Below are 24174 nucleotides of genomic sequence, written 5' to 3'. Positions count from 1 at the left end.
GTTTGTGTGTGTGTGTGTGTGTGTGTGTGCGTGTTGTGTGGAGGCAGAGTGGGCTGGGACAGCGATGGCTGTAGGAGTGAGGGGGCAGAGTGACAGGCTATATAAACTAGAAGCCACAATTATTAAAAGCCCTTTACTAACTCTTGTTGTCTTGGGATCCCATTGTAACCCACTCTGATAGCATAAAGACCCAAACTCAGGCAGGCATACCAAATCAATCTCTCTGCAAATCTTTTCCACTGAAGCACCAGGTACTGTAGTCAGCACTTTACAGTTTTTATGTAGGTTGCACATTTGTTGTAGAGTGGGTCCGGTTTTGAGCTCTCTAACACGGGGCTTGATGCATACCTCTTACTGGATCTCCAGCTCATTTGCGGCCGAGCCCTGGTCTGAGCTGTCAGACATCCAACAAGCCATTACTGAGAGACATGAGGGATCTCCAGACTCATTAAACGTAGCAGGGCGTCCAATCAGAGGGAGCAGCATTGACCGGCCTCGGTCTCAGGTGACGGAAAAAGGGCAGCAGATGAATTCAGACCACTTTCTCTTGGCTCACCTGCGGAGACTGCGGATGAAAGACACAAAGCGAGCAGTGTACAGTAGAGGTGGAGGAAGCAGGAATAGATGAATGACCCCCGCTGAGACCCTCTCTCGTGCCCACCCCCCCCCCCCTCCCCCAGGGTCAGGGGGAGGAGGGCACATCTAAATCTCATTGCCAATCTCAAATCAAAGTGTTTCCCTGTGGAGCTGTCAACATCCTATTCGACAGCCTATTCACCTATCAGCCTCTGCCAGCACCATGACGACACCTTGACGACAACGGCGACAGGGGCTCACCTCACTCTGCTCACAGAGGAGATACCGGGGGATGAACGAGGGGCTGGAAAGTTAGGACAATGTTGTCACTGTGTGTCAGCAGGCGAGAGATTCGTGCAGCGTCTACAGTATATCATCTGTAATCCCCGCTGACGTCTGAATGATGAATGTTATTGGAGCTAACTGCTCCGGCGCAACTGTAATAAAGGCTTACTGTCCGGGTAGCTGCCTTTGTGACTGACTGACAACTGTCAGAGACTAGAGGATAGGAGATGTCAAGGGAGAGGAAGGGAAAGAGGGGAGTGAGGGGAGGAACAGAGAGGAAGGGAGATAGGGGAGTGAGGAGAAGGATGGAGCGGCTCTTGATCAGGGGAGGGAGGAGATATAATCTTACGTTTTGATTTGAAAACAGTGCACTATGATTGGGTCCAGCACCTTTGGCCTGTGTGGCTTCCTTCACTAGAATGTTCCATCAAAGAATGTTAATCTCACTTACAGCAACAATCTATGCAAGCCTTGTTTGCTAATTAATTAATACCAATATAATATGCAGTATTCATTGCATGCAGCAATGAGTCCCATTTAGTGCTTGGGTCCTTACATAAGTGTTGGGACTCTTATCTCTTATGGACGGGGCTGAGGCAAAGTTCACTCTGAAATTAAATGGATTAGAACCCCACAATATTTTTATCATACCCAAAACTGAACGTTTTGGACAACCGACTTTGTTTAATTCAATGAATTAATTGATGAAATTAAGGGATTCAAATTATAGATTTGGTAGTTCAAACCCAAATTAAGGTCTAAATTGAATCGTATCGTATACAAATTCAATGATGGTTGGTGGAGGGATTTTCTGAGGAGGTTGAGGTATAAATTGAAATGGATCATTAGCTATGGCAAAACGTTATTAAACTATTACATTTTTGTGATTATTAGGCTCATATATGCAGATAATATAGCCTATAAAGACTGACAACACCTTAGATCATTCCCATCACCATTAAGTGTCAATGTGGGCATGTGATATTGCCTGCCTGTCTTGGATAATGTACGATAATTAGAAAATCTATGTATGTATTTTGGTCATCATTGTCAAGGTTTCCTTAACAAATTCAATTAAGTGGTTTGAATCAAGTGTCTCAAACCACTTGATGATTCCATCCACTTTAAGTGTTAAGAATGGTTGTGTGATTACACTCAACCACGCATAATGGACTCCCTGCCAGCAGCACCCACAGACAGACAAGCACACAGTCAGACAAGCACAGTCACACAGTCACACAGTCAGACAAGCACAGTCACACAGTCACACAGTCAGACAAGCATGGCCCCCTTCTCTGACTGACATTCACACAAATATAGTAATCAACACAGTTATTCATAAAATATGCTTCATATAAGAATCCTTTCAAATTTGGACAATCTACTCCACTGATAATGCGTGTTGTCGATGAGATTCCATTTGGCTATTCATTCTGGAGTGTGATTAGTAATTGAGAGATACTAAAAATACTGTCCTATCACAACAAAAACACACAAGAGGGGGGAGGAAAAAGGCAAATGTCAAGGAAGTCAGATCAAATCAATTGCTACATTAAGCTCTCATTTGTTCCCACAAACTCACAATATGATAGTGTGCCACTGCTTGCAAACTAAAGAAAAAGAGAAAGGAAGATTGTATAAAAAAGAGAGATTTTCATGTTGCCCAAGGGCACTGTTGTTCCCATCCTTGATGTAAGGCACTCGTTGGCAAGGCACCATTACAATCAGTCATTAATAAGAACTCAACCATTGCCTGTCCCTGGAATAGCATGCCTGTACTCTTCCACTACAGATCCCGGAAGCTGGTACAGCACATTACTAAAGTGATGTCTGTCTCTGACAGCAAGTAAGCAGGGGGAGCTGTTGCAGTCGCTGTCGCTGTCACTGTCGCTGTCACTGTCTGGCAGTCCCAGTGGTGTTTCAGTCGTGATGGGACTTTATGAAAGAGAGCTGATTTAACCCCACAACTTGTCATCCAACAGAACATGTTGTGACCCCTCCACATGAGCCCAGTGGAGCCTGGCCGAGGTACCCAAGGGCCTGGAGTGGCTCTGCAGTCCTGCAATCTTTGTCAAGATCCAGTGTCTTCAGAATAGATAAAGGCCCAGACCACTGACGAGAGGCTGCCACTCCCTACTGGCATGAGAGGGCTGTGGCCCTGTCACAATGTAGATTGACATTCATCAATCTCGGCAGCCCCAGCGTTCACTGTCAGGCTCCATAGTGGACCTCTTACTAAGCTGCTGGTCAAGGGGGGTGGAAGCCATCGTATGTTTTATACATGAGAGACAGAAACTGAGGGAAGCAAGGATTAAATACTAGAAGGTATGCTGCTGTGTTCTGACTTTGTTGATTCATATCTGCAGCATGCACTCACAGGGAGAAGCAGGGAGATTGATAGTCTAAAATATTGACCATTTTGGCCCCACCGTGAAACATCATGAAGTTTGCCAACGAAGCCTGTGTTTTTGTGTTTCAGGCATTTTCTGTTCCAATCTTGCACTTTTGATTCATGACAGGGTATGTTAATCCTTTTGCGATACTGTAAAAGGCCAAGCCAGGTGCTGTACATGTAATCCCATTTCAGAAGGCACCATTAGGCTGTGCTGCACACTGTTGGCTCACCTCAGCATTTAGTCCAAATTTAATCTTAGATACCTCATACTCTGTCAAAACAAACCATACATTAGTGAACCCAGACTAAATTGAATCTGCACTGACAGTTAACCTGATAAGGTGTGTTTGTGTGCAAGAGAGAGGGCAAAAGAGAGAGAAAACTGAATGACAGGCACAAGCTTGCTTATATTTATGACACCTCTATTTTGTCCAGGAGAGGGCACTGTAATTATTAACAAAAATGGAATTAAGGAAGCCAAGCAGTACTGTGAACAGCAGTGCCACTAATGATTATTTTGGTTTTCAATATTGTATGTGACAGTAGGTCCTTTCACCAGAACATTCTGTCAGAACAGATTTGTGTGAGAAGTGGTCATCTTCCCAACACTCTGTCATCTAGTCGTTTAGTCTGAATCAGAAATCCAGAGACCTGCTCCTCAAACCAATTCCAGATGGACATTTGGGTTAGATACCCACCCTTACTGATCTATCAAGACCAATGCCCAGACTCACCCGCAGGTCACCAGTACCAGGGAAGTACTCTCCATAATTGTGGAAGGACACTGTCATCACCCTGTCTGTGGTGTAGACGGCCTCCTCAACCCCGTCACCGTGGTGGTTGTTTCGACAAGCATCTCTGTTTACTGATGTGGTTAAAGGTTTCAGTGGGGAAAACACTTGGAAACATCTCTTTCGATTGCAGTTTACATTCTCCGTATGTTAATTGATTCCCAGAATTCGAGTAGGCCTGACAGGATGCAAGTGAAATGTAAATAACACTTATGATGATGATTTGCCACAGTACGTTCATGTTTTGCCAAGGTGACTAAGTGGTGCACCAGGGAGAACAGTCGCCTTCCCAGTTTACCCTGCACCCAAAGGCACAGCTCTTATAAACCCTCCCACACACACAAAAACAGAGCACAAGATATGGCCATAAACATAAACACACAGTTTTACACCCCAGGGAAAGATTTAAAAGCTGCTCTGGGTGAATATTTGAGGAAATACTCATTTTATAGCTACATTTAACTGGACTCACGCAGGTAGGAGTCATAACTCGTTGCAAGTAGATGACAGCATGAATTTGGGGGCCGGAGTAGTTTCTTTTAAAATCAGTTCATGATTGTGTTGCTTTGTGTGTGATAAGAAAGAGGACTGCTAAGTGTTTTCATCATCTCATGGTGTTTCAGTGAACATTTTCAAAAGAAACCAAGTTTGTTATGACTCCTCAAACAGACTCAATCTGCTCATGTTATTCTCCCAGCCCTCATCATTTTCTGCCTGTCTTGCTTTGCCTTCTCTCTTTATTTTATTCTTTTCACCCTATCCCTTGATGTTTGTATTTGTAGTGGTGGTCGGCAGTTGTGAGCCAGGGATGGAAGCCCAGATAAACATCTTTAACAGATGAAAGTAATCTAGTTATGGCATTGGTGTGGGTTCTGTTCCACATCTATTAGTGGCCACAGTCTCTCAGATGGGAGGCCCCATAGTTCCCCTTAGTTTCAGATGATGGGCCTGGGAGGGGGAACCATGGAGGTTATGTAAAACAGAATGGAACATGTAGGAGACAGGAAGAGGCTGAAATCAGTGTGTTGGAAGAATGGGCTCAGGGATGTTACCATGGCGCCCAGGCGGAATGTTGTGTTGCACGACCACACCCTGAACTCTGAACCACAGTCTGACAGAAGAGGCTCTGAATGAAAGTCCCAGATTCTTCTCTGATACTTATGTTCTTCTTTGAGAGGTTCAGGACCTTACTGTTGGTTTAGGTCATGGCATAGTAGTGTAATACTACTTATTTGATAGGTATTTGGGTCTTGTTTACTCAAGTTGATTTGTAAAGGTTAATTTATGTTTATGAGACCTCATGGCTTTAATTACTGTAAATTCTGACGACAACACACTTGTATTTATCATGAACACTACAACACAGCATAAACAACTGCAAGCTTGATCTTCCCCAAAGCTCAAGGGCATTTCCTAGCATTGTTATGAGTAAGCTAAGGGAGTTGACTAGATTAATTGAGTTGTGAAAGCAGGAAAGCTACATAGGTTTCTTTCAAAGCCTGTGGGATTCCTGACTTCAGAGAGAAACCTTTGGCAATGCCATTTTTTGTCTTAAAAGAGCTTCAAATAGATCCCCTGTCCCTGCCATATTCTACAATGTCTGTTTTTGGCGCACTCTAGTGCAATGTCCATTGGCTGTGTCCGTTGGCAGCGAATGCTAGAAGTAGTGCCCGTTGGTGATGAATGTGTGTATATGTATTACTTGCGAGATCCATGGCTCCATTAACATATCAGCAGTTCAACATGGTAGCGAACCCTTTAATAAATGTACATTTATTTCTTGGGAACCCCTCATCTAAACATATTGTCCAATGTCCTATGGTCCTGAGTAATACACCTGGTGAATTTCAACATCATACAATGCCAGGTTCTCGAGATGATCACAGACATATATAATACATAGACACAAACACAAAGATCCCTGCCTATGAAGTTAAATGTACCATTAGATTCCTCTGTTGTTCCCATAAACAGATGGTCATCAACAGGAAAAGAAAAGAAAATTACTAATATCTATTCGGCCTTTTCCAATACCCTGCGGCTTTTGGAGAGCTACTTTTCCTGCCACAAAATAATCAAGTTTTTGAAGAATTGACTGACGCAAAGTTGCCTGAGGTTCTCACACACAGAACCAGTGCAATCTCCGGCTTCTGAAAAGACTGACCCAAGAAAACAGAGAAGTAATGGAGATCTTGTTTGTCTTGGCAGGTAGCAAGACTGGGTATATTTGATATCCTAGACATGTGTGCATGGGTTTGTTCTAATATGATGAATTAGTTAAGCATTGTTGTGAGGTGTTAGGTAATCACAGATCAAACGTATTCTCCTCCAATGTGATCTAATGTGTCAGACACTCAGGTGTTGTGTGTAAAGTCTTTGGATACATTCTCTGTTATCATTCATGAATAGCAACACCTGATGGGCAGCATAGTCTTGATTAGTTTATTCCCCCCATTAACACATCTGACAATTGCAATGCTATTTAGTTGTAAAAAATTGCAATCAAAATCTTAACGTCTCTTAATGGTAACCCTTTCCTTTATTCTTGTGCCAACCCCAACACTAATCACAACTCACTATCACAAAATATGTGAGAATTGGATTTCCATGTGGACATATTAAGGATGGAACAAAACCCTATTGGAGACTGCTTCTGGTTTATCTCAGTCACTCAGCAGGAAAGGATTCCAAGGATTCCAATGAATCGCACTCGTTACCATTGCTTCCTGGCTGAATGACTGGCAGGACCCAAGGTTTCAGCAGAACATTTCCAAGCATCACACTGCCTCTGCTGGCTTGACCTTTTTCCCATTGTAAGCATCCTGGTGCCATGTGTTCCCCAGGTAAGCAACGCACACACACCCGGCCATCCACGCGGTGCAAAATAAAAGTCATCAGACCAGTCCAGTTCTGATGCTCACATCAGAACTGGACCCAAAAGTCCCTGTTGTATGGACTTTCAGCAGTGGGCAGGTGTCAGCATGGGCACCCTGTCTGGTCTGCGGCTACGCAGCCCCATACGCAAGAAACTGCGATGCACTGTGTTCTGAAACCTTTCTATCAGAACCAGCATGAACTTTTTCATCAATTTGAGCTACAGTAGCTCATCAGTTGGATTGGACCACACGGGCCAGGGAACACAGGAACACAGGAACACAGGAACACTCCCTAAGAGCCAGTGTTGGAGATGCTCTGACCCAGTCGCTCAAATCTGTCCAAACTTTTGACTGGAACTGTATATAAGTACTTCTGTTATATTCTTTTCAGAAACCACAATGTTGGTTACACATTTAGCTAAGATAATTGTCATACAGATACAAATGACACAAACTGTGTAAAAACCTGCTAATATAAAGATATAATTTCACAGAAATATTTGCATTTCATTACAGCTACCAAGAGGCAAAGCTATGAGTTATTGGTAGAAAGAATAACAAAAGAAAAATACTGATGATTGCTTAGCATGTGTAGTGCTGGGCAAAGCAATAATAGTTTTCATCTTGCCTATGGAGTAACCCCATTACCCTCTAGGAATTGCATAATGTTAACTGAGTTGCTAATGTAAACATTTACAAAGAGCTACCTGTCCTAGAGAGTATGTTGTTGATCATTCTGACTCCTGATGGTTTGATGTGGCCCAGAGGAGAGACAAAAGGTCAGCTCTGGACACCAGATGGGACCATCGTTGGAGGGTAACTGGGCCATCACTTCTACCTTCACACCCTGCCACACCACCTGGTGAACCATCTATCTCAGGGGACATCTGAGCATGCAGTGTCCCCATTTGTTGCAATGAACTCATTTTCAGAGGAAGAAGAATGGTTAAATGGGGAAAACTGTTGCCCTTTCCAGACCAGGTAGTCTGGAGGGACATAGATGTTCTATTAGATCATAAGGTGAAAGCCCAGCTTCCGTGTTAAGCATATGATTGTGCTGTGTGTGTGTCCTGTCACAAAATGGCAAAAAAAGAATAAGGTGGCGCCATGATCCATAGTGCTTTAGGAGTCAATGTTGTTAGCACCATTCAGCAGCTAAATGGCGCTCTCCTTAAAGTATCAACAAGAGGTCAATGACCACTTTTCCTATGTGGCTGATCTTCCTTTGCATTTAAGAACTGTACCAGCAGTACTGGCTAATTGCCGGGTGCATTTGCACTAAGTGCAGTAGGATTATTGACCCCCCAAAAATCCTAATGCTCTTCCAGTAACTCCAATTTTAAACTAACTCATGGTCATCTTATATGTAGCATAGCAACAATGCAAAAATAAAACCACGTCCACATCAAAAATCTCTTACTGCTGACCAATACTAAAGATTATGACAATTATATTAAAGGTCTATACAAAACCTTTGAGTGATTCTAACCAAATTAAGGCCATACAGTTACCAATTACTGTTTCAAATTGATGCAAACTGTATTTTTTTTTTCTATAACCAGTTGATGATTACCCTGTCTTTCTCTGGCGGCACTTTAGCTGTGTTGGACCCCTAAAAGGCCTTACTGTAGACACACATTCTGTGTGTGTAATAGAGACCTCGGGGACTCCCCTGACATTAATTAGAACCATATATTAAACAACACGTCAGGATACAATTCTGAGGGTCAAACACAAGTTGTGGTCACCCTCAATATGTAATCAGTTCATAAAGTAAGGGAATATGAAGTATTGGCTTTGACATTGCCAAATTACTATACATTATATCGCTGCGTATGAAACATCTGCTGATGTAGTCGTACAAGCAGTTTGAGGAGAGCAATGATATGTTGAATAAAACTAAATGAACAACTCTTCCATTTCCATGAACTCCACCCTTTATATCCATGTTTGAGTATTTTTGAGAAGATTTACAGAAAAGTTTGTTAAAACCAGTAATTCCCCTTTTAGTATTTAAAGACTATTTACTGTAATGAACTCAAAACTGAAATCCTGTCTGAAATCCACAGGGCAGAAAGGAAGCCACACAGGAAGGGTCACTTTTACTTAGCATCCTGTCCAGGAAATCAAATCATTTGCTAAACAGGTGATGGGTGAAAGAGTCAGGGTCATTGCCTGAGACTGCGACGTTTAATTCTGTACAGGCACTGTCTTCAACAACAGCCTGTCTTTGGTGGCATCAAATGCAGGGTGGAAAGTGACAGAGACTGACAGCATAGAAAAGTCAGGGGCAAGATAATTCAATTTTTTATAAAATATTTTGAGCCAGAAACACAAAATGTCTGACTTTTTCATTTTTCATTCTGAAATGCTCAAACGGAGTTTAGGAGATTACACAAGTTAGAAGAGAGGATGAAATAAATAAAGAAGGTGCAGGACTGTGTGAGTGACATCACATCGATCTCAGGTTCCTTCTCCTTTAAGAGAGCGAGTCTGTGCCGGGCTCAGAGTTGAAAACACAGCAGCAAAAGAAGTCTCTGGATTAGGCTGTCTGCACATCTGGATTTCTACTCAACAGTGACACTGTTCAGCACCTCAAGGTTTGTAGCTACTATTTTATTTTTTCACAAAAGTACATTGGTCACAATAAGTGGTAGTTTTTTTGTTGTGGACAAAATTGTTAAATTGGAGGTTACCCATTTTTTTTATTGTTTATTTTTATCTTGTTAAATTTATGTCAAACATTTATAAGGTATATTACAACTTGATGGTTTTTATCAAGTTTTCTGATGGTGAGTCAGGAAGGCTGACAGATAGGATACTCTACCAAAAGACATAGACCTACAACTATTAGCACATGCTTGACAGCACGTCAACAGACACTCAATTAAACCACTTTCTGCAATGTCCTTCTGAATGCGTTTTGTTGTGTATTACAATGCATAAATTAAGCATTATATATTTTGGGTATATTAAGAACATTCCAGGTGCAGATGCAACAGCAATTCTGAATGTTTTCATCATGGCAAAAATAATGTTGTATTAGTTAAGTGGTCTTCAACCCTGGACTGTCCTGTAAAATGATGAATGGATTGATATCAAGCTCTGAAGCCCGATCCATTCATTTGAATCAGGTGTGAAGCATGGAAACATCGGAAACATACAGGAAAGTGGGCTCGGAGGACCAGGATTGAATACTACTGCCTTAGTTCAAAATGTTTCTAATAGTACTATCTGATGGGATAACTGTTGATGAGAGGGGTCACAGTTGTCTACAGTTGTAGAGTCCATGCAAGAGAAAATGAAAAGGGATGGTGCAATTTAAAAAGTATGCAAAATGTTTACACTGAAATAGATCCTTTTACTCACTGAGCCACTCCATGAGAACTCCATGAGCCAACACAAATATTTCTCATCAAATTATTTTGTTCCAAGCCAGCAGATTAACAGTCCCAAAATGTGTGTTCCTACAGCCTGCCAATGGACTTTAACACTACGGACTTTACTCCTGTCAACCACACCAACACTAGTGACTGCCCCTACACTGAAGGTTGGGAATGGATCCGGACCATGCAGCCCGCTTACATCCTGTCAATCAGTGTGCTAGGAATCCTGGGAAATGTATTTGTCTTGCTTGTGTTCTGCCTACACAAGAAGGCCTGCACGGTGGCTGAGATCTACCTGAGCAATCTTGCAGCTGCTGACCTCCTGCTGGTCTCCTGTCTGCCCTTCTGGGCTGTCAATGTGGCCAACAACTTCAACTGGCCCTTTGGAAAACTGCTCTGTCGCCTGGTAAACCTGGGCATCAAGATCAACACCTACTGCAGTATCTATTTCTTGGTTCTGGTTAGCGCTGACCGCTACGTGGCATTGGTCCACACTATGTCCCATGGCAGAATGCGTCGGCCCTTTTATGCTAAGCTGGGCTGTTTTTTGGTCTGGGGTTTGGGCCTGTTTCTGGCGTCCCCGACATTCATCTTCAGGGCTGTCAAGTACTTCCCAGAGTGGGGGGTGAATGCATGTTACCTTGAGTACCCCAAGCATACAGAGCTAGCGTTTGAATTGCTGCTTGTAGTCTTTGGGTTTATAGTCCCTGTGTCAATCATCTCCTACTGCACGATTCAGATCATCCAGGCTTTGAAAAGCCAGGCCATGCAGAGGTTCAACGCCGAGAACACTGAGAGGAAGGCGACTCTACTGGTTCTGACAGTGCTGCTGGCCTTCCTGTTCTGCTGGGTGCCCTTCCACGTGGTCACCGCCCTGGACCTGCTCGTCCGGAACCACCTGCTGGAGGGCTGTGAGCTCAGCTCCATCCTGGAAATCTGTAACCAGATCTTCACTTACCTGGCCTTCTTCAACAGTGTGCTGAACCCCATCCTCTACGTAATTGTGGGGAAGAACTTCAGGAAGAAAGTCAAGGAGCTGTTTGAGCAGATGTCTTTGAAGAGGAAGATGGTTACTGGGTCCACACGGTCACAGCTTTCAGCCACTCTGAAAACCCTGACATGAGCCTGAGAGTGTGCCATAGACAAACATAGACAAAAACATACGTGAACCAGCTTTATAAATACTTTAGTTTTTTTACTAGTTTGAAAAGTGAGAATACATTCGTTTCCTTTTTAAAGTATTTAGTAAGCCAGGAATTATTAGATGAGATAGTGTATAGATTCTACAATCTTAAAATGCTGTCAGATAATAACAAATCTGTAGAGCATCTGTTCCAAAGATTACAGCTAACCCACCTGTCTCTTATTATTTATGTCAGTTGCAAGCCTAAATGAGACACAAACTGTTACCTTCAGAATACATACTTTTGTAAGATTTGATCATTTGCAACATCCTTTCGATCACATGACTCTCTCACTCATACTATTTTCTAATTATATACAATTTGCATAAACCATAAAATCTTTGTACATATAGTATATCACAGCTGTGCATTGCTGCATGCGACTCAGAATTGTCTTTTTAGAGACATTCTAAAGTGAGACAGACTTGTTTCCAGTGTGTGTGACGTTTCTATGGCTAGATTAGATAATGTGTCACCGTATTTTTGTGGTTCTTTGTCTGGCCTGTGTGTAACACTTTCCAATCCCAGTTTTACAGGCTAGACATGTAGTCAGAGCTGACTGTGGTCTGAGTATCCCTTCCTTGTCCCCAAAACTACAGCTCGTCCTGCCAAACAGGAAATCAACTTGAGCTGTTTTTACATTCTGAGGGGGCAGACATTTGAGTAAATACGAAGGGAGAGCAAGGGGGGAGTAAGAAAGACAACAAGAGCCACACCCAGAGTGAAGACCTTGTCGAAAAGAAATGTTACTTCACCACAGTGGAGACTTGGTCATGGCAGACGAGAGACTTTATGAGGGAGTTACAAAGGTCATGTGTTATAGTAAGCATACAGTTAATGCAGAGATTGGCCATCTGTTACTAAGTATAGTAGTTTATGAAATGAGCTGAGGGGCTCTCCAGTGGCGACAGCACGTACATGGTCTGTGTGCTATGATAAAAGCATCAGTCCTCTCGTGCCATCCATTAAAATCCATTATTCTGTTTTTCTTTGAATTTCCATCCACACACAAACGTTGCTGCACACTATTCTCACTCTGTTGACTTACTTAAGAGGTTTTTTCATCCATTACACATCTGTGACAATTAGTGACGCTAGCGGGTGTTCATTTAGAAAAACACGTGGGCACCCACACACACACTCAGAGTCAACCGTCTCTCAGTCTCATCAAATCTCAGGGTGACCGCAGGTTGAACAGGCAGGCATCTCATGGAGGTCTTCGATGTTCCAGAAGAGGAGTGCAACCACACAGACTCCTGGGAGTGGGTCTACACCATGCAGCCGGCCTACATGTCGTTAATCTGTGTTCTCGGTGTGAGCGGCAACATCTTGGTCCTGCTGGTCTTCTGTCTCCAGCGGAGGTCCGGCACTGTGGCTGACATATACCTGGGAAACCTGGCTGCCGCAGATCTCTTCATGGTGGCTTGCCTCCCTTTCTGGGTGGCCACTGTTGTCAGGCACTTCAACTGGGCCTTTGGGGAGCCACTCTGCCAGCTGGTCAACCTGATCATCGGGATGAACTACTACTGCAGTGTGCTGTTCCTCACCCTGGTCAGTGTGGACCGGTACTTGGCGCTGGCCCGACCGTTGGGACAGTGTTGTCTCAGAGGTCCGGGCTGGGCCAGGGCTGTGTGCCTGGGAGTGTGGGTGGTCGGAGCTCTGCTGAGCCTCCCAGCCCTGCTCTTTCGCTCAGTCCGATTCTTCCCTGACCTGGGCGTGGAGGGGTGTTACATGGCGTACCCCCACATCGGCTGGAGGCTGCGCTACAACTTGACGGTCAACCTGCTGGGGTTCCTCCTCCCCGTTCCTGTGGTGTCCTTTTGCAGCTTCCACATCCTGAAGGTCCTTCAGAACAGCCAGGAGATGAGGAGAGCCAGCAGGCCCAGGGGGCAGGAAAAGAGGTGGGCGGAGAGGAAGGCGGCCCACCTGGTTCTCATTGTGCTTGGGGTCTTTGTCCTCTGCTGGCTGCCTTACCAGGTGGTCATCTTGTTGGACACCCTGCACTATTACAAGTTCATCTCTGGCTGTGGGTGGACCCATGTGCTAGACATCAGCACCCAGCTGTCTACTTACCTCGGATACAGCAACAGCTCTCTGAACCCTTTCCTCTATGTGATCGTTGGGAAACACTTCAGGCAGAATGCGAAGACAGTGTTTAAACAGATGCTGTGCGGTGGGACATGGAGGAGGTCCAGCCACAAGGCAAATGTCAACTCAACCACTAGATACACAGATTCCACCAAGGTATGATATCAGAAATGGCTGTGTGGTTCGGTATTCTGGGGAACCCATACTACTGCGACAGCTCTATTATTTGAGTAAGGATATTTGTACGTGGTTTTTGCTTAATAAAACCATGTGAATGATTGTTTTGCTTTGAAATCTATGTGCATCATCATTGAATGATATTAATTTTTTGTTTGATTCAACCTCAATAAATCATAACTCGCTTCTGACCATTAAAGCATGCTTGTATGTGGGCATTTACCTTTACCATTATGATGTACTGTTATTTGTGTGCAGATATTCTCTCTTTGGCCCAACCTATGACATCGGAAAATAACTTATCTTGTATATTCAAGAATAAACAATGACAGTGACGAAATAAATGTTTTTCTTTTACTCGAGTATTCCACTGGAACATCAGCGACAGGGAGCTGTGAGTTGGGGGTTGTTCTTTAACATGTTTAGACACATAAACGTCATGGAAGGCAAGGCGTGGAGGAATGCTCTTCTGTATACATTTCTTCGCCGTGGTGGTGGAGATGTCCCCACTCCCTAGACCGAAGCCTCCAGAACAACAACGCTGCAGGCTCTGTGGTGTTGTGGGACGCCAGGCTGCATCTTCTGCTCCATACAAACAGATTTTGTTGCACCAGCTTGAGGTAAGATATGTGTGGACTGAAGTTGTGATGATAAATAAGGATGGGATGTGACAGGGATCCAAAAAAGGAAAAGAAGAGGTGTAGAAAGGAATAGGATAGAGAAGTACTGCTGGTCCCAGAGGGGACGTGGTGATATGGAGTACACAATTCTTGAGAAATAATCTTGCCTTGTATTATTGTTAGGCATGCCTGTGTCTTTGTTTGGTAGCTTGTGCTATGACGCAGAAACTACCCTATGGAAGAAAAATATAATTCCTTCTTCAGTGGAAACAATTATCTCTGCCTTTGTCTATCTTTGCCAACTGCCTGTTTCTGATTTCTCAGTGAATCATTGCTATAAATGTAAATGATGTATTTGTATATGTTTTATTACTATTATTATTATTATATTATATAACATAATATTTTAAATATGATGTATTTTTTTGCCATGCTTGTTATTACTACTTACAGCTTTTCAAATGGCACCTCATAGATCATGGAGCCTTTGGGGTTTGTACACACAGCCAAGACCCTGTTTGAGAACTCCAGCGCTCTTCCTCCTCCCACCACCACTGAGACCTTCTTGACTCCAGAATGGGTCCTGATCTATGCCATCATTCCCCCCTACCTTTTTATTTTGAGTGTGATGGGATTCCTGGGTAACTCCTTTGTGTTGTTGATCTTCCTGCTCCATAGAGGGCGCTGGACTGTCCCTGAGATCTATCTGGGGAACCTAGCCCTGGCTGACCTCCTCCTCTTGGCCAGCCTGCCCTTCTGGGGTGTGACTATGCTCTTCCAGCACAACTGGCCTTTCGGCTCCTTTCTCTGCAAGGCCGTCAACCTCTCTGTTGTTGTCAACTTCTACACCAGTATGTACATGCTGGCCATGGTGAGTGTGGATCGCTATCTGGCCCTGGTGAAGACCATGCAGGCCAGGTGGCTAAGGAGGACACGCTACGCCAAGGCGGTCTGCCTGGGGCTCTGGGTGTTTGGAGTTCTGATGGGCGTGCCCACCATAGTTCACAGGAAGGTTGTACTGTGGAGTCAGACTGAGGACTTCAAGGCTTGCCAACTGGACTACCCTGCCCATTCCTGGAAACTGGCCCAACAGTTCCTATTGAACGTGGTGGGCTTTGTTCTACCTGTTCTGGTGATTGTATTTTGCAACTTGAACATAGTCAGGACCTTGAATAAGAGGAGGGAGTGTGTTTACACACCGGACGCCACTGACAGGAAGGCCACGGTTCTGGTGCATGCCGTGACGATCCTCTTCCTCCTCTGCTGGGCGCCCTTCCAGTTCTTCACGTTCCTGGATTCACTTTGCGACATGGGGCTCCTGGATGAAGAGGCGTGGGACCTCACTCTGGACATTGGCAACCAGTTCTCCACATACCTTGCGTTCCTCAACAGCGGCCTGAACCCAGTGCTGTATGTCTTTTCCGGGCAGTACTTTAGGAGGAAAGTTAGCGCCATCTACAGGACCAGACACCAACACAGGGGATCTGACATGACTGCGCAGCAACGCTCAGTCATTTCTACCTTTCTTCACAAAACAGAGCAAATCACACCTGTGGTGATGTAGACACCATCCCCTGACCTCTTCACTCGGGGTCTATGGAACAGCACAGACGAAAGAATGTAAGAGAAAACATAATGTCAGCAAAACAATAGATATTAAAGGACTGTTTTATGGCAGATTGTTGAAAATAATGTAATTGTTCAACCTTGTCTGATCCAGATCATGAGTCTTGTGTGTTGATCTCAGATGTATTTGAAGAACTCTTTGCTGAAATGATTTGAAGTTACTTCTGGTAAACTTCTCTCGTTGAAGGAATCAAGGGGACAACATAGCCAGTATTATTAGTGTAGGTGACTGTGTGTGTGCATGTGATTTGTAACCGTTTTTCTTATTGTAGGGTGTCCAAGTGATTTCACACGACCACCCACATATATTATTTGCATGTGTAAGCCATCTACTTTTGTATATCTACTTTCTAATCTTGCCGGTGTAGTAAGTCATAATTCTCAAGCAAAAGACAGAGCACACAGGGAAGTGAGTTGTGGTAAATATGATTCCATTTATAGTAGCACGTGATCGACCGTTGCAAAACATCCCATCTTTTTCACATTAGAGTAAGCTCACCCTTGTTCCACAGTTATGTAAGAATATGTTTTTCAAAATGATGAGCTTTCCTAGAACCCTCCCTTCAACCCTTCACAATACAGACTCCTAGACTGCCAGCACAGTTCTCCAGTACAGATGAGAAAGAATCCAGGGCAGTCTAGGCTAGTGTGTTTATCACACGCATCAAGGTGCTTTGCTCAACTGTTCCATCCCTGACTCCTGAGCATGTCCAGAATCTGAAAACAGAGCAAAACATTCCAGCCACTCACAGTTTGGGTTATTTGGGTTAGGAACACCATATAGGGTGTCTTTCTGTGTGATGAGATGATTGGTAAAAGTGTTTACACTGTAAATAAACAATTTACTTATGGACCTGTACTTTCAAACCATTCTGACCTTTCAAAACACACAAGTGGGATTTTGATCCTTACAAGTTTGCAGGTGTGGACTCAGTAGGGTGATACAGTGGAGTATATGTCCTGTGTTGAGAGCAGTCACACAATTAGGCTTGTGCATGACCTGAGTTGATTTCCAATTCCTATTTCCAGCTGTCCAAATCTAATAATGTGGTCTATTCATTATCATTAGCGAGACTGGACCAACCTCACCAACTCTGTTTTGGACTGCTCTAATCTTGTTTACAGTGTATGAAGCCATCGCTTCTTGAGGTTTGTTATGTCTATTGCACGCAGATTAAACACAATTAACAGGCTTTACAAAACTCTAAAAGGAGGGATGCAATTTAAGTCATATCAGGGCAGTAGGTTGCAGTGAAAAAACATTTGAAAATCAAGAGTTCACAGGTTCAAATCCCCCTTTGTCGGACATTTGCACAAAATCATCTGCTAAATAAACGCATCATTACAGTAACTCTTCTTAATCTGAATCTAAATTATGCCAGAATCCTTTCTCCATCAACAACAAAGCCCCAAAGCGATGGCCAGATAAATCGAATCCCTCTGTTGTTTAGAAACGTCCAGACTTTTCAGAAAGAAAGAAAAAAGAAACGCTGTGATATTTGGAAGGTTATCATGTTTATCTTTCACGACTTTTGACCCAGCCTGTCTGAGAAGTATGCGTCTGGCCGTCTGCTGCTGTGAAAACAGCCGTCGGAGACGGCCTTCCTAACCCCGTCTGTTTCTCTCACACCCATCGAGCTGTGGTAAAGGTCTCCGTGTTGCAATTTGTCTGATCAAATGTTGACAGAGGAGAGAAGCTGGGGGGGTGCTGGGTGATGCAGTGGGTCTGCTTGGTGTTTGTCTTCCATCCCCTGCACATTGTTCTCCATTACACCTCTATCCTTGATCTCACAACCATCAGTTTATTTTATTTTTTTACTGGCATCATCTGTCTAAAAACACTGTGAACCACCAGAATCAGAAATATATGTGATTAGTGAAGACCGTGAACCACATCCTAATCTGTTTGGTATTGCATGTTATGAATAAACGTAATAAGAAATGTTATCAATACATGTTCCAACCCATAGGGGCGCTGTAAGCCTTCTCCTCCAGCGCTCCTGCCTATCCTTCTCACCTACCTGGTGTCGTTCCCCTCCGGCAAGGTCCTGATGCTGCTGGGAGCCCTGCTGGAGGCTGGTGACTGTGCCATGGCCTGCAGGCTAAGGGACCCCTGCATGGTTCTAGTGGCCCCCACAACAACAGCACCTTGCACACAGTCATACATTTCCTGATTAGCTAGAGTGCCAAAACAGAGATGAGGAGAGTGATGGAAGGGTGCCATAAAGGCTTCAGACAAATATGACCGTCAAAATAACCAGGAGTTTCCACAGTAGCATAGGTGGACCTCACTACTGGTAGGTGACGTCCTTTACGGGACTTCATTGCACTCCTGAGGTAAATTGTCAGAGGTAATACATAAGATTGATCCTAAACTTTAAACTACTTGTTTTATACATAATTCACCAATTTTGCAGTGACTCACAATATAGTAAAAAAGAACGTCATACAAAAACGTCCTAATAAAAGGAAATAGCCCTTTTAAATGGCAAATCTTAGATACCCCTCTTTGCCATGAGAATAGGGTCTAGATAGTCACAAGCTGACTTCATCTTTATGTGCTCTTTTATCAGCAGGAACACAGTATGTCAACATTGGCCAGTGATTACGTATTGACAGTACAATATTAAGTATATTCACCTCTCATGTAAGCTTGGTAATTAAATCTATATTGCAGGGTCCACCAGCCTTCTGTGTTTGTCTCTTGAATCTTGTGACACACTAGGTGACTTATGGCAGGGTGGTTGTTAAGGAAACAGTGGCAGCCCCTTCCTGTTACTTTATGTTGAGCAAGTCACTGTGTGACGGATTTATCAGGTTCACGTAGGAAACTCGCTTGTACTAGACAAGAATTCTACCAGACAGAAAAATTGATCCGCTTTTATATGGACGTCTTTTGTACAAACCGTGAGTATGAGTTTCATGTGTCCATACTTCATTCAATAATTATTCTGTAAGACCTAGCTCACATACTTAATATAAATTACTTACTCAGCTAATATGGACGCTGTGTCAACTGGTGACTCTGTGAAGAAGAAAAAAACATTGTAGAAGCTGTTTATATGTTATACAATAGCTGAAACTGGAAATGAAAAATCCTATACAAGACAAGACAGTTTATTCATGTGAGAAGGCTATAATCATAGTTTTTTGAAAGGGCATTCATTTAGTGGACCCTTCAATACTAAAACTAACATGACTTGTGCATTTCACCTTGCTTTATGTGGTCATAAACATTGTATTGCCTTGCTGTTTTTGAAGGTGAGACCACAACATGAACTCCACCTCTGGCATGGATAGTTTCAGCCTATTGGCCAATCTGAGCGACTCTGAATGTATCCCCGTAGAAGACCCAGACAAGCAGAGGCCTTTTCTGGTGTTCTACCTGACCCTCATCATCATCTCTATCCCCTCCAACACCTTCTCTCTCTATGTCTCCTGGCAGCACATCCGTCAGAGCAACGAGCTAGGAGTCTACCTGTTCAACCTGGCCCTGTCCGACCTCACCATAACCATCGGCCTGGGCCTGTGGACGGACTTCATCTGGCGCGGCGCCTGGGTCCACGGCGGCTACGTGTGCGTCCTCTGCGTCTTCCTCCTCTTCACCAACTTCTACACCACGGACGCCTTCCTCTGCTGCATCGCCCTCGACCGCTACCTCGCCGTGGTCCACCCGCTGAAGTACCCGGGGCTGAGGCGGGTCGGCACGGCGACGGCGGTCAGCGGCGGCATCTGGGCGCTGGTGATCTGCTTTAACGCCGCCACCATCGGCTGGGCGGACGCGTACAGCGACGCCGGGCACGCGGCGGTGTGCTTCAGCGTGTTCCCGCTGTCGCTGAAGCAGGCGCGGGTCAACGTGGCGCGCCTCGTCTTTGGTTTCGTGCTGCCCGTCCTGCTGGTGGCGTTCTGCAGCTGGGGCACCTGCATGGCGGTGCGCTCCAACCGGGCCACGGAGGAGCAGGAACGCCGGCGGGTGTCCCGGCTGCTGGGGGTGGTGCTGTTCACCCTGGGGCTCTGCTTCGGACCCGTCCACGTCATGATGGTCCTGCGCGCGCTCCTGGAGGACTGCAGGGACCCCACCTGGCTCGTCTACCCTTACAAGATTAGCATCGCCGTCTCGTCGCTCAACTGCCTGGCTGACCCTCTGCTCTACTGCTTCTTCACCAAGACGGGCAAGGCCAGTGTCACCCAGGTGGTCCTTTTCCTCCAGGGGAGAAGAACGATCCCAGAGCAGATGGTGGTTTAGGGGAACATGGGACATCTGGCAAATGTTACCACTCAAACTGACACTTGACTGTGTCTACTTAGGTCTGCCAAATGACGTTGGATTAGGGAATCCGAATGCTCCTATTAGTTATTGACTGCATGTTCAATATGGATAGGTCAGCATGGAATTAAACCTTTCACCTTGATTCATCATACCAACCAAATGTGTTTTTTTACCGTACCTTACTAATGCGCCACACATCAGCGGGACATCTCCGACTGAAAGCAAGTGTATACGTCAGAAGAAACTGAGCCTACCGCATTAGGACCACGCCACAGTACTGTATATAGAATACAGCAGATTTACAACTTGGAACACGAGTGAGTTTGTTCAAGAGTTAATATTTGGGTTAGCCCAGTTAGCCGAGTCTCATCCTTGCTTGTACAATAGTCTTTTGACAAAGCAGAGGAATGTGTTGAGTTTGCATTTTCACTTCAGTTTTACTGTCCTCTCGTTTCTTTGTGCACATGCCACTGTCTCAGAGGTGACAGACTTTCCATCTTCTCCATTCTGGTAAAAATATCTTCTCTCCTGGTGACTCGGTCTTATCTCAACACTCCTTTGCAATAACTGCCGGGAGTTTGTAAATGATTTGAGTATGATTGAAAATTCTGTTCAATACAAACCATGGGCGTCTTTAGACGCTTTTTACTAGTGCACGTGCCCCAGTATAAATCTTGTGTGCTAAGTGTCGGACTCGGCACACAAGTCAGAATTGAGGTAGGCTAAGAAAACAAAATAAAGTTTCTGAATGATAGGCCTCCCGATCATCTTATTTTGACTAAAACATAAAATCAATATTACATGAAGCTCAAAAAAACTGTTTTTGCGTTCAAATGAATGCGAAAAAATATTGTGCGCCCGTATTAACTATTGATATCCCTGCCAAAGCTGGTATCAAACTTGTATCACCACCTACAATTGTAAATCGGTATCTGTTGCCTACTTGTGGGTACACAAGAGAACTGCATGCTTAATGTTCCCTTCTGTTGATGTTATGTAAAGTAGCAAAAACTGAGTTTAAAACCAATCATTAAGTCATATACATTGTGCTTGAACTATGAAAAACATAATTATGTGTTGTAGGAGGAAGAGATTAGTATAATTTTGGGGGGGAAACTAGGATTTAAAACAATTAAACACAATTAACAGCCCATGTAACCTCACCGGACTGAATCCAAGCTTGGGCAGCTGAGCTCAGCTCTAGCACTTGCTGAGCCTGGGGAATATTCAGGCAAAACACGTACACGCGCCACTGAGAAACACTCAATCAAAAATGGCAACAAAACGACCAAAATAGAATCCCAGTGAGTGGTTGAGTAGTGCCATTACACATGCTCTCTGTGCGGCAAGCTAAGAATAGTCTATGTATCATTGAAAGTAAAAGACCAAGCGCTTGGCATTGTTCATATCTAATGTATGTGAGGAAATGGCATGCGTGCAAGCTTTCGGGTGTATTTGAAGCAGGCAAGTGCATCAAGATCAAGGCTCCTCCATGCCAGAAGGGATTTGAGCAACTCCTGACTCAGTGATTTCAGCAGCTGTCTTTGTCGTTGAAGAGGAAACTCCTTGTACTGTTGCTACTGTATGAGTCACTCATATTTGGCCCTAGTGCTAGACACACTGTAACACCAGTGACACCAAACCTTTTTCTTGTGTTACTGCATAGTCACCAACAGTAAAAACATTGTCCCTGCGTAGGTTCGAACGTGCTCGGCTACGCAACTTGAGTTACGTAATGTAACATGCAGTGGTGACAACTAAATATGACTTGATGTCTTGTTTTCATGCTTGAGATGTCTTCAGCTCTTTTACCTTCTCGTGACAACCTAGTCTAACCACCTCTTCACTGGGTCCCTTTGGGGGTTGGGAATCTGACAGAGCACATGTCACAGTGATATGTTGCTATCCAGGTCGTAGTTTATTAGAGTTGATGTCAGAGGGTCCCAGACCTTCTGTGCTGCATGACAGCCTGACTGCAGCCACGTCTCGCAGCTCTCTGAGCGTGTTCGACCCCCAGACCCTCTGAGGAGCTGCGTGTGTCTGGAACATTCCTGTTCACCTCTCCTCCTCAGCCTCTCTGTCCCCTCAAGCTCCCTCCTCCTTCCATTCTCTCTTTGCCACCCTGTCAGTGTGTGTATGTGTGTGTGTGGGTGTATGTGTGTGAGCTAAGAACACTTTAGATGTCTCACCAAATACCTTTGTCTTTCTTTTTCTTTTTCTTTTTTGTGATGTTGTCATTACACACAACACGAAAGACACAGTGAATCAAGCTGTTGACAAATTGCAACCAAATCAATGAGTAATAATAAACTAAATCACCCTCCCCTTGCCATCTTCTCCTCCCTTGACACAGAAAACCTGACACATGCTGGACAAGCGTGGGTGAATTGTATGTCACAACGAGCTTCTGAGTAAATGTTCCCATGGGAACAGTATTGCACAGTGCCACGCATCAGTAGTTGGTAGGTTGTCAGGTAGTACTTCATGCAGAATCCAGAGGACGCTATGGTTCTGATTCTCTCCCTCTCTCTCTCTCTCTCTCTCTCTCTCTCTCTCTCTCTCTCTCTCTCTCTCTCTCTCTCTCTCTCTCTCTCTCTCTCTCTCTCTCTCTCTCTCTCTGTCTCTCTCTCTCTCCCTCTCTCTTCCTCCCGACCCTGGTGTGACATAAATCCTCTAATGGAAGAAGAGGAGGCGTGAAGCAAAGGCGCTCCACACACCTAGCATGGCGAGGATCGATCCACTCCTGTTTGACATTAATCAAGGTCTTTCTAACAATGAGAACTTAGTACAAGTGTAATCCCAGCGAGGCTGCTCTACGACTGATGTTCAGCAGCTAGAGTAGTCACTGTACGCACACTGTACATTCCAACATGTGCAGCACCACAACGGAACGGCAGCCATTGTCGGAATCTCCTGCATGATACATGACTTTGATTGCAAAGTGGCAGCCTGTGCCTCCTCCACAGTTGATTAGAGGGCTGCCAGCCAGCCAGGCAAGCAGGTGAAGGCCACATGCTCCCCCACGGCCTTCGCTGTGGCTGTGTCACGTGAGGGCCAGAGGTCTGGATGGACCGTAGGGACAAGGGAGATTCGTAAGGGGGGTGGGGGGGAGTGGGAGCAGCTGGGGGCGCAGCTGGGGAGTGCAAGTGTGTGTGTGTGTGTGTGTGTGTGTGTGTGTGTGTGGAATGGGCAAGGGTTGCTATCAGGTGAGAGCATGCAAGGGCAGAAAGAGGCAGCGAGGGGTGGTCCCTTTCGCATGAGACAAGGTGAGCGGAGGGGCTGGCAGAGTCACTATGCATGTGGGTGGACAGACAGGCAGAGAGACTGATGCACAGGCACATGCATACATTCAGACAGAGAGAGACTTATTGAACAAACACAAGCAGATTGATCCCTCTCTTGTCCAACCTTCAACCTCGACCGGTGTCCATGAACTACCATCTACGAGAGACTTACAGAACACACCAAACTCATAGATCATCTGACAAAGAGGAATCCTGATTGGTGGAGAGATTGTCCTCTCTTGGCCCTCAGTCCCTGTTTACTGTCATTTCTATTGACAACATTTCCAGTCTGAAGACACACAACACTGTAATGCAAACACACCTGGGATCTTCACCCAGCATGATTGACTGTTCTTTTGTACTTGTACAAAAGAGGAGGGGGGGTGGAGGAACAGAGACCAACAGGGACAGAGAAAAAAATACAAATCTAATAACAAAGAGAGAGAGATACTAGAGAGAGAGAGAGAGAGAGGGAGAGAGAGAGAGAGATACTAGAGAGAGAGAGAGAGAGAGAGAGAGAGAGGGAGAGGGAGAGAGAGAGAGAGAAGAAGAGAAGGGAGCAGATTGAAGAGAGGTGAAGGTAATCTCAACCTTGAGGTCTCATCCACACCTCATC

The 24174-nt window shown here is 44.7% G+C and overlaps 3 protein-coding genes and 1 pseudogene across 3 annotated transcripts; all 4 read left to right on the top strand.

Moving 5' to 3' along the window:
• The first annotated feature begins 9441 nt into the window (after positions 1 to 9441).
• Positions 9442 to 11437, top strand: bdkrb2 (bradykinin receptor B2). The gene is made up of 2 exons (XM_084675372.1): positions 9442 to 9523; positions 10397 to 11437. Exon 2 carries the CDS (start codon positions 10404 to 10406, stop codon positions 11430 to 11432), a length of 1029 nt encoding a protein of 342 aa, XP_084531498.1. The 5' UTR covers positions 9442 to 9523; positions 10397 to 10403; the 3' UTR covers positions 11433 to 11437.
• Positions 11438 to 11463: 26 nt separating this feature from the next.
• On the top strand, positions 11464 to 14086 carry LOC146299705 (B2 bradykinin receptor pseudogene; annotated as a pseudogene).
• Positions 14087 to 14197: 111 nt separating this feature from the next.
• On the top strand, positions 14198 to 17905 carry bdkrb1 (bradykinin receptor B1). The gene is made up of 2 exons (XM_084675371.1): positions 14198 to 14378; positions 14854 to 17905. Exons 1-2 carry the CDS (start codon positions 14220 to 14222, stop codon positions 15940 to 15942), a joined length of 1248 nt encoding a protein of 415 aa, XP_084531497.1. The 5' UTR covers positions 14198 to 14219; the 3' UTR covers positions 15943 to 17905.
• A 1115-nt stretch (positions 17906 to 19020) lies between these two features.
• gpr65 (G protein-coupled receptor 65) lies at positions 19021 to 21398 on the top strand. The gene has a single exon (XM_084683364.1). The coding sequence runs from the start codon at positions 19279 to 19281 to the stop codon at positions 20248 to 20250; it is 972 nt and encodes a 323-aa protein (XP_084539490.1). The 5' UTR covers positions 19021 to 19278; the 3' UTR covers positions 20251 to 21398.
• The last annotated feature ends 2776 nt before the right edge of the window (positions 21399 to 24174 follow it).

Source organism: Hypomesus nipponensis, chromosome 3 (assembly GCF_054491055.1).
Source record: "Hypomesus nipponensis isolate SF chromosome 3, ASM5449105v1, whole genome shotgun sequence".
Classification (NCBI taxonomy): domain Eukaryota; kingdom Metazoa; phylum Chordata; class Actinopteri; order Osmeriformes; family Osmeridae; genus Hypomesus; species Hypomesus nipponensis.
Note: the sequence above shows the minus strand (reverse complement) of the source record. Positions and strands in the feature narration are given on the sequence as shown.